The following is an 11,330-nucleotide window of genomic DNA, read 5'->3' as shown; positions in this document are numbered from 1 at the left end:
TTCTATTATATTTGTTAAAATAATTCAATCTTGCTGTATAAAAACAGTAGTTAAATGCCAATGATAAGTTTGCAAAGTACTACTCTTAACAAAGCAAGAGCATACTTCCCACATGCAAGATCATTCATAGCCTTACAAAGGATATCATACGTTCAGTACAGTCTGCATCTACTTACATTTTCCCATTTTAAAATATAATTTAAACATTTAGAAGAAAAAAAAAGCTAATAGACTTCATTTCAATTACTTATAGAATTCAGGTACTTCAATTTATATGGATAACTAGGAACCTTATAAAATTCTGTAAGTATGGCCCATTCAATATATTAATATAAGATCTTTATATCAAATTATTTTAAGTCTTTCAATGAGACATACAAGAGATAACCTGATCTTGTTTTTTGTGATTTTTTAAATTTTTTTTTTTTTTATTGCAGGTTGCTGCTCTGTGTAACTTTGACTTTTCTTTCATGCTTCAGAATATACTGTGTTATGGCTTAATGCCAGGAATTTTTAAAGGCCTTAACAGTAGTTTCTTTTGTGGCATTTAGTAGATTCAAGTAATTAGTAATTATAGGCGTTTTTTACTGTGCTTTTTACAGAAATACTTCTTAGTAAAATGATCATGGAATTTGTGATTTATAATGTGTCTCAACAGAGAAGTAGCTTTAGTGTGGGTATTAAAATAGGATTTAAACAATGCATTATGTGACTGTATTTTTATTCTTTTCTTTTAGAAACCTAAATCCCTTTTGGGCCTCCTGGTGCGACCAGAATCCCAAGTGCGGGATGAAATAGATGAAATACAGACTGCTGTCAGGCAGCAACTGGATAAAGAACTCATTCGTCTTTTTAACACGTTATTATTTTGTTCCATGTCAGTGACTGACAGGTATGGTGTAAATGGCCCTGCCTGTGTAATTCTGACTGGGGATTGCAATGCTTACTACTGTTTTATCTCAGTCAGAATTTTAATATAATTATATCATGACTTATTGTTTTAAACTGTAAAAATGGAATACATTCCTCTTGAAGTGAAGATCAATGTTAGGTAGGCTTTTTCACATTAAAATAAGGAAATTAGCTAGGAAACTTGGAAGAGTATGTACTAGTCACTTTTTCAGCAAATGGATAACTAAACTGCTTGCAGGGAGAAGATGGTCTATTTCTTTTTCACTGCTGGAAATTTGCAAAGCAAATGATAGCTTCATTGATTTTGTAGCATATATTTATAGCAAAGTAAAAACTGGAGTATTTGAAATATCGACAAATGATTATTGTAACTGAACTCCTTTTTTGGCCTAATACAGTATGTCAGTGTGCATTAGTGATTTTTTTAGGACAGCTACTTCCAACATGAAGTTCCAACCTTTTTCTGTCAGTCAAGCAAACACAGAGATGAATTTCTATTATTTTTTTTCTCCAAGTTTCTAATATAACAACTTCCCACACTAAATCTCTTTGTCCGAGAGTATTCTAAGAGATACTAAAATTGTAGCTTAAGATATTTCAACTGCCACAATGTAACTGTTTGTAAAGATACTTTCAAAATGTTACCTTCTTCATTCTTCCCACTCAGTTATTAATTTTCTAAAAATTTTGACAGCTGAACAAGGGAAGATTATAGAAAACTCTGCTAGTTATATCTCACGCCTGTATTTTCTATCTACCTCAATTCTAGATTGATGGTATTTTGCAGGAAATATTTTAAGCTTGTCTCTTGAACAAGAACAAACATAAGCATAACTATTAAGCTTTGCAACCCTTCTCATTATGTCATCCAGCATTCTCAATCACTTGGTCTTTATTTAACATGCTTCTTAATAACTAGAGTTGTATCTCATTTGTCCTTTTTTTAGTTAAGCAGCCCTGTTATAATCAGATGCAATATTATATCTTCAGAACCTAGGTGAAGCTAGAAATGTCAAATTTAATTCCATGTTACTTTGTGCATAAGGCAATAGTACCTAATTGAAATGCTGAGACTCACAGACTAACAGTAAGAAGAATGAAGTGTTTGCCTCTTGGAAAATGATTCATTAGAATAGCTTCATGCTGACAGTTCTTTTTTGGTTTTTTACAATTAAACCAGAGAGGGCTTGGAACTTGCTGGCTCTTTCAGAACTGAGCTGGCTCTGAAGCTGCTGCAATGCTTAAGGCTAACAGATGCACCACATTTTTATGGACTTCCTTCACTGGAGAGAACATTACAAGGAATGGTTCATGTTACTGCACTTCCAGACTGGAGTACCTATTCTGCTGCAGTTGAACCTGTCACAATTTGTAAGAAATACTTAACAGGTCTTCTTGAGGTAAGTAGTTTATGTTACAACTTAGCTTTTGGTTTGAATGCTTGTAAAGAACTATGTATCTAATGACACTATAATTTTATGATGTACTTTTAGTGAGTATCATCACTAGGAATAGGTGTGGGAAAGATGCTTTTTTTCTGCCAAGTAAACAGCAAAAATATGGACACTAGACTGAGTGATGTGTATCTGTACTTAAGAAGATTGGTTGTATTGTGTAGGTATTCATCCCCTGTTTAAGAGGTAATATAAAGTGACTGTACTTTAATGGAATGAAAGCAAAATGAAAAATATATATTTTTTGTAATAATTGAAACACTTAAGAGGAAAAATCCAAGATATTCTCCCACAGGCAGAATCCAAGTGTGAAAGGTGGTCTGGGGGAACAGTAACTCGTTAGGCAGTTTATTAACACAGAGAAGGCAGGAAAGAGATAAATCAAGTTGCTATGGTTGTTGGGAAGCCAAAATTTCATTCTTGTTTTCAGTGTTCTTATTTGTTTGCTCAGTCCATGAATGTGATAGACAACTAGTTTTTGCTCCTAAAATTACATCTTTTGAAGACTCCAGTCTTCTTAAAACTGTAGGAAAAGCATAGATCTGCCTTTCTGTTTGTTGTTCAGGTATTCTGTAAGGTAAGTACATTTACAAGTTTCCTTTTTAGTTTCAAATACTAAAATTTATTTGTTGCATTGGTAAAGGCATGAAAAAGTTTTAAAGTAGTTTTAACTCATTTGTGATTCTGAATGATATGAATAGCAATCAGATAAGTGTCTGGAAAGTTTATATGCAGATGATAATCAACTTTATGATAAAAGATGATAGTGTTTTAGGGAAAAGTCTTAATTTTCCAAGATTTCTTCAGTAGAAATAAATATTTTAGAGCCATTTGGTTAGACTAATTCTGCGATTTGAAGTCCAAACTAAAAATGGCACCAAGATTATAGATGTCATGGAAAAGAAAGACAAAACCATAATAAATATGGAATGAAATCAACTAGCAATGCATAAGCTTTATGTGCTGACAAATTATGTAGTTTTACTTTGCCTAAATATGAAAGTAAATGTAGCTTTCTTTTTGGGGAGAGGGGAGGAAGTGGGTTTGAAATAATTCCTATAGAGAAGAACACTGAAAGAAGGAACAACAGCAAAAATGGGGAGGTTCAAATCACTGTGTTTTGGGGAGAAAAATACATCTAGAAGTAGAAGTATTAAAACTGTAAGTTTAAAAAATATTTTTGTGCATGTTTTATGGAAAGCCGCATGTTTTTTATTTTAAGTTGTATGGTTAGATATTAGGTGAGAGAGTTTATTTTACATTATGATCCAGTGACCTTTATTTCTGTTCATTAGAATTTGATAAATCCAATTCAAATCCCAATTAAAGATATAAATTACCCTTTTTCTTGAACGTAAAATTTTGAAAAGAAATTATATTAATTCTAAACATAACATAAAAAACTAAGTACAATAAACGGACTATTTCCATCAAAAACAAACTTTCAGGTTTCTATTTAATATTATGCTTCTTATTAATCTTGACTGCATTCTTCACTTCAAGAAGCAAATAAAACCCCACTAATCTTCAGAAGTTTAAGCTTAGAGGAAATAATCACATGACCAAATGACTCATAAATAAAATTCAGCTAAAAATCTGCCATATTTTAATGAAATAAATTATGATGTAATAGTGTATAAGATAGTTTGTACTCTACGGGTATATTGCTTACAGTAAACATACAGTGAACTTGTTAACCCCACTCCTAGGTCATCTCATCATTTTATGTTGAATGGGGAGGAAATGCAATGTCCTTCATGGGAAAAGGTGTTACGAAAAGCACAGTTCTTTGCTTGCTTCACTTATCTCATGAAATGATGGCTCAAGCCAAGGATACAGTAAGTGCATTACATTTGTCCTCTTATAATTTGTGAGGGCTACGCACAGATATATTTTAACTGCTAAAGGTCAATGCTATATTTTCGTATGTGGTGGGGGAAAATGTCTTATATGGCAACAGATAATAAAAATAAAAATAAAATCTGGTAATCTAGTATGTAATGTTAAATAAATGAATAGCATAGAGTACAGTATACAAGAAAGCTGAAGATTCAGTTCTAGCCTTATAAAGATTATTCTGCAAACAATTCTGTGGATATGGAAAGGCCTTATTTTGGAATAAGGTATAGTTTTCTTTTTAATAAAAAAGAGAAATCAGGATTTTATGTAGGATGAATAAATTTAACAGTCTGTAACATTATTATTTCCTCAGCCTTGTACAGATAACAGGCTTTCTAACATACATTTACACGTACATGTGTGTATATATATGTATATATGCATGAAAGAATATATACATACATGAAAGAATGATTGTATTATAAAAGGAGCTGTCATCACTTATTAGCAAAATTCATCTTTGTGTTGAAGTGCATGTTTTGAGCTAAGTTTTTGAGAGTTTAGAAAAAAACAGCCTTCATCCTGAAGCAGTCAAAACAAATTCAACAATTTAGTGTAAGCATTTTGGAAAATAAAAATCCTTTCTTATCAATATCTGTGACAGCCACAAAGGAAGACCTTTCAATGTGATCACGTACCCCTGTAATTAAAAATAGCAGTATACCTGCTTCTCCAAATTCCAGAAGTCTATTTCTACAGTTGTGTACTCCTTCTTCAAGATATTAGGTGCTGACAGAGTTTATTAAACTTGCAGAGGGACAGAGTATTAAGTACACTGCAGGAAGACTGCAGTCTCCAAATAGTTAGATCATATATGCATGGATGAAGGAGTGGACTTGAATTACTTACTTTTTAATTTTGTATCAGTCTCATAGAATAATATGTATAGCAGCATAATGATAGTTGGCATTTTTTTGTGTTGATAAATCATACTCTTTGTACACAACAGTATAACTGTCTAGACTGTAGTCATAACTTATATTCTTAAATTTTAAATCCTGGACGTTGTTTACAACCATGTGATTTAGTGTCAAATCTTATGGAAAGAGAAATGTAAAATTAGCCTCCTTCCTCTGTGCAAGCAGTGTTATATGAGAGTACACTGGATAAGTGATTTTAAAAAAAATTAATACTGACTTAAAATGCAGAGTCTAATGACTTGAAATTAAAACTAGTTAAAGTAAATTTTTTTTGCTCACTGCAGTGTTATGAACCATTATGGTTCTTTGTTATTAAAAGAACCACCTTGTTAAGTCAGATGTAAGATCCTTTATCTCAACCTGATGGTCAAAAGTAAGTTACAGATGTTTGTAGGAGTACATGAGAAATAGAGCATATACTTAGAGTGTACTAGAATTGCTGCAATGTTTATTTGCTATGGTAACATTTCACTGGTCGTGCTTTGCACACATGCACAAATACAGGCTGGGCGATGAGTGGATTGAGAGCAGCAGCTCTGTGGAGGAGGACTTGGGGATATTAGTAGATGGAAAACTGACTATGAGCCAGCAATGTATGTTCTCAGCCCAGAAAGCCAACTGTGTCCTGGGCTGCATTAAGAGAAGTGTGGCCAGCAGGTCAAGGGAGGTGATTCTTCCCCTCTACCCTTCTCTTGCGTCCAGCTACTGCGTCCAGCTCTGAGGCCCTGAGTATAAGAAAGACATGGGCCTGTTGCAGCAAGTCTGGAGGACGACCACAAAGATGATCAAGAGGCTGGAGCACCTCTTCAGTGACGACAGGCTGAGAGAGTTGGAGTTGTTCAGTCTGGAGAAGGCTACAGGGACAGCTTATAGGGGCCTTTTAGTACTTAAAGGAGACCTACAGGAAAGCTGGGGAGGGACTCTATTAGGGAGTGTAGGGATAGGACAAGGGATAACAGTTTCAACAGTTTTAGATCAGATATAAGGAAGAAATTCTTCACTGTGAGGGTGGTGAGACACTGGAACAGGCTGCCCAGAGACATGTTCAAGGCCAGGTTGGATGGGACTTTTTGCAACCTGGTCTAGTGGAAGGTGTTGGAACTAGACGATCTTTAAGGTCCCTTCCAACCAAAACCATTCTGTAATTCTATGACCTGTGTTTTGTATTTCATTTTATATTTTAATGCCCTCCCTCCCCAAAATCAAATATTCTAGAATACTGAGCTTTTTGTAATTCATATTGTGTGTTTTGAGAAAATCCATGCAAAATACACTGCTCCAAATGAAACACTATTCATCTACTATGTAAAAATATACAGGACTGAGGTGGTCAGAAGACACACATAAAATTTCAGGTGTCACAGTTTTTTATGAACTTAATATGTTGTTTGTGCAGTGCCATGGTTAAACAGAGCATTTTGCAGGTGTACTTATTTTTTTAACCCAAGCTGAAGAAATTAATTTGTAAAGTCAAGTATGGTTTCATGGAATCTGCAGCAATGTGTTAGTCTGCAAGACTTTATTTAATCATGTAGCAGGTGCAGGAAGAAAGAGAATTAATTGTGATCAAAGAAATGATTGCATGTTCTTATTTGGTAGTTTTCTGTGCATGTATAAGATAAGGGAGAAAGCCAGGTGTTAATAAGCAAAAATAAAAAATGTAAGGACTAAATTTTGAATGGAAGTAATTATCCTAGTTTTTAAGTGCAATATTTAATCTCTCTTTAGAACTGCTGTCCTAATTCTCTGAAGAATACAACACAAATTTCATTTTATGCAGTAGGTGAAGTCAGCATGTTAAATACGTGTTTATAGAGGCAGAATTAAAATCTTTGTATTGCAGTATCGGTGTTGTGTGCATTTAAAATGTTTTAGTATGTAATTGGTAACTTAGGCTGTTGGCAGACTGGCATGGCATTGAAAGATTTATAAAATAACTTCTTAATTTATTATCTGTTTTCTAATCAGGACTGGATATCTCTTTGGTCTTTGCCTTACGATAACAGTGAAGAACAAGTTCTTTCTCAGCTAGGTTTGGCATGGCTGGTTCCTTTATGGGTAGATAGAGACCCTGAGGTTAGTTAATACACTGTTGATATCTTATTTTGACCCTTAAATATTTGTAAAATTTTTGTTTCATTAGTTTATTTAGTATTGAAACTACTTTTTTACATTATTTAAAATGTTACTGAGGAAATGCTTAATGATAGTAACAGTAAAGTAGGGAGAATATTTTCATATAAACATCTGACAAATCCTTCCCTACATCTTCTGTCTTCTGTGCTTTCACTCATGATCATGATTCATAGGCAGTTTTTATTGACATTGCTGTTACTTAGCTGCAAAGCAGAAATGTTAACATGTACTACAAATTTAGAGCAAGTATATTTGATGCAAATCTGTTAGATTTTATGGGTTTGTGAAACAGAACTATTTTTAAGTGGTACAATGTGACGGATATTGAAGACTAAGTATTCAAATACCTATTTTATTGTCATTTTTATGTACACATAGTTGTGATTTGGAGTATAGGGCTAGAGAAATGTAGGAAAATAGGTTGTTACTTTTTAAATTATTCCCTTTAAGCTCCAAATTCAGTTGATAAAATTTAATAATTTAAAATTGCTAATTACTATAAGAAATATCACTTTGTGTTTTGTTTATATGTACCAGGTCAGATTTACAGCACTTGGAATAGGATCAGCTCTTACATCTCTTGAAATAGGATGTATTGCTTTAGCAGAAAGTTGCCAGAACATTTCAGGAGGGCTGTGGGGAACGGTAATAAACATCCTTCTGGACCAATCTGAATGTAGCATGGTACGCAGAGAGGTATGTTTCTTGTGTCCTTCTGATGTCTTAGATTTTTTCATTAAGGAGAAAATATTTATTAAAATTTTCTATTCCATATATCTGTTTTCTGATGCTGCATAACACCTACTGCTTTGTATGTTAAATACTACTTAATTAAAAGAAATGTTAGCTTCTTACTTAGAATTACTCAAGAAGCAACAAACACATATGACTGCTGTAAAAGCAGAAATGATCTAAACAGTACAAGTGAATGCATAAAAACTCCTAAGGCTTACTCAGGTAGACAAATAGGTTGCTAAAGCATAACAAATTAGCCCAGATTTTAATGGCTGTTTTGTTCCATTTATGAACACTTTGGACTATATACTCATCACCTGATTCCTAGTAAATAGCTCTTCCTTGCAGACATGAAGTAATCTGTTTTGTCTAGGCACTAAGGTTTATTTTTGAGAACTGAAAGTTTGTACACTGGTAGGACAGCACATAGAACTATATGATACTATGTTTAAACTGTGTGCATGTTTTTTGCGACTATCATTTCTAGTTGTAAGGTTTTTCCTGTTTTCCAATAACTAAGATAGAACAACTGTGACATAGTGGGTTAGTTTCTTCCCAGTTCTATTGCTCAACTAATTACATTTTGCAAAGCACTATTTTAAATTTATTTGTGCAAAATGCTTTTGAGAATGTTTGCTTCATTGTTTTATTTAGCTTCCAAATAATTTTAGTAGTCTCTTAAGAGTCAAATTATTGACAAAAGATTGATAAAATATATTAAAAAAATTACATGTGAAATGCATGTTACACAGATTAGAAAAACACACATGCTATGTATTTAGAAAGGAAAATATTTGGAACATATGTGTCTGTCCCAATGTGTCCCTTGTATTGTCCCAGTTATTTTATAACAATTTTTTTAAAAAAATGAGGACAACAGAGTAAAGGGTCGTAAACAATTATCTAGGTTTTCCTGCTCAGGGATTTTTTTCCAGGGATTTTGTTATGTAATGCTTATTCAACAGGATTCATCACTGTTCCAGTACAGTCAAAGTATTTTATAAAAAAATAAATTTGTTCCCTAGTGATTTCTATTCCATCTCTTCCTTGACTTTTTTTTCTTACCGGCCTTCTCTTGTGCCATGCCTTAATGACATCTGTCATAGGTGAAGTTTGAGGAGTGTTAGGTTTATCCTTCTATTTATTTTTTTCCAACATGAATGTGAAAATTCTTTGTGTTTCCACATACATCTAAAGCAATGGAATAATATGTAGGCTGTGCTGTTCAATCTGATACGGTTTTTTTGAACTGTGATGGCTAGATGACAATATTGATGCTTTCATTTCTTTCAGGCTGCTTTTATTCTACAAAATCTCCTTGTGATTCCTATTCCTACAGAAGATGTGAAAGATTGCATTTGGCAAGTGAGTGACTCTTACATTTGATGAGAAAGGTCATGGTGTCACAGAGAGACGTTATTTGATATAAAAACTTATGTCAGTATACCTATAAAATATAAACTTAAAAAATTACATGTCTAAGGTAACATTTTAGAAAGAGAAATATATGAATAGACAAACTTCTTTCAAACTTCCAGCAAGCTCAAGAAAAGAACCAAAGTTAGTTTGTATATATGTGGCATTTCATGAATGTAGGATAGTATCTTTGGGTTCCTAGGTTATGTGCTTACTTACATGGTATCATTAACATTTGAGGATAGAAATTGGTCATTTATTGAACCTGCTCTTGGAATGTAACATGATTTGAGGGGTATGAGGAAGAGGAAATTCTGAGAATGTGAGGTTTATAAAATGTTTTGAAAGAAATATGTAAGTGATGAGAAAGAACCCTTTTGAAAGAATGATGAAGCAGCTTGTTGCTCAACTCAATTTAAGTACTTCTTAAAAACATAACCCCTTGCTTAAAGCAGGGTGAACTAGAGAAGCTTGCTCGGGGCTGTGTCAAGTTTAGTTTGAGTATCTCCAAGGACGGAGACTCCACAACCTCTCCGGGCAACTTGTTCTGATGTTTGACTGCCCTCATGGGGAAAAAGTTTTTTCCCAAGTTTAAATAGGATTTCTTGTATTTCAGTTTTTGCTTATTGCCTTTTGTCCTCTTGCTGGATATCAATGTGAAGAGTCTGTCTCCCTTTACTTTCTCTTACCAGATAGATATTTATGCAAACTGATAAGATCCCCTGGAGACTTTTCCCATTCTGATCTTGAGTCAGTCATTTCCAGCAAGTCTGGTTTACTGTACACAAAGATTTTTTGGATCTTAGTTCCCGATTTTTCAATTTTTTGAGGCCTCGATGCCTATTCTTTCTGTCCATCTTGTTCTTTTCAGTATGTGATATCGTACCTATATGAGAACAGTTTCTTTTCGTTTTTGAAGAAATTTGCAGATGCAACCATATCCTGTTTTATCTGTTCATTTCTGCAAAAGATCAAGTTAGTGCTGAAAGACATTCCTCCTGTTTTGCTAGGATGTTATCTATGATTCATCTGCATGCAAAATAAATTATACTATTTCTTGCAGAGCTGCATTTTACAGCATATCTTATCTTTCCTTTACACCTGATCATAAAGGAAGATGTTCAAGTACTCTTATGAATCTGGCCTTTGTTTCAGTCTTATTGCTTATTACTTATATTTTATCAATATAGATACTAATTTAATTTCATAATAGCAGGGGATTTACAAGGGGCAGTCATTTTAACTTGTCAATATAAACTCTATTAAAAGTTGCTTTCTAGTCTTTTTAAACATTTCAACAACTATAGTGAGGTGACAAAATTTGAATCCAGTCGCAGAATTCTGGATGAATTCCAGTGCAATTAATAGAAGCTTTGAGGCAATGTGATTCTTATTAAGAAGTGCAATTTAATGGAAATTGCTCATCACTTAATAAGTGTTCATGCTGAAAGATGATATCAAACAACACTTTATGGTAACTGGTAAATTAAAACTGTTGAAAATACAAACAATTTAAATTGTAAGATACTACCAGGATCAAATTCTGTATTTCAGAGTTACTTTTTTTCACTTGCACTGAGTAAAATGGTTTGTTTGACTTCAGTGCAAGCAAATTCAAAGGAGAGCTGTGGAGTGAGTCTGGGTGAATAGTAGGAATAGTGTACCATAGCCAAGTAGAACATGATCACTTTATCCCTTAGGCAAATAGGGCTGGACATGGAAAGGCTGTAAATAGAGTTTGTAGACCAGCATTTCCATGAGAATATCTATAGTGTTGCTGTTACCTAGTTAATCTGCTTTATATTAATTAATTTTTCTATGTTACTTCAAAAAGTGGCATAGGAAATTTTTGTCATGA

The 11,330-nt window shown here is 33.4% G+C and overlaps 1 protein-coding gene across 2 annotated transcripts in view; it reads left to right on the top strand.

Annotated features, from left to right (window-relative positions):
• RTTN (rotatin) overlaps nt 1–11,330 on the top strand; it is a 90,413-nt gene that overhangs the window by 41,540 nt on the left and 37,543 nt on the right. For both annotated transcript variants that reach the window (XM_074897772.1, XM_074897773.1), the window contains 6 exons: nt 738–892; nt 2,093–2,312; nt 4,076–4,204; nt 7,154–7,261; nt 7,859–8,017; nt 9,350–9,421. In XM_074897772.1, coding sequence (XP_074753873.1) covers nt 738–892; nt 2,093–2,312; nt 4,076–4,204; nt 7,154–7,261; nt 7,859–8,017; nt 9,350–9,421 — 843 coding nt within the window. The remainder of the gene's footprint in view (nt 1–737; nt 893–2,092; nt 2,313–4,075; nt 4,205–7,153; nt 7,262–7,858; nt 8,018–9,349; nt 9,422–11,330) is intronic.

Source organism: Athene noctua, chromosome 2, assembly GCF_965140245.1.
Source record: "Athene noctua chromosome 2, bAthNoc1.hap1.1, whole genome shotgun sequence".
Lineage (NCBI taxonomy): Eukaryota > Metazoa > Chordata > Aves > Strigiformes > Strigidae > Athene > Athene noctua.
This window is presented reverse-complemented; position numbering and strand designations above follow the sequence as displayed.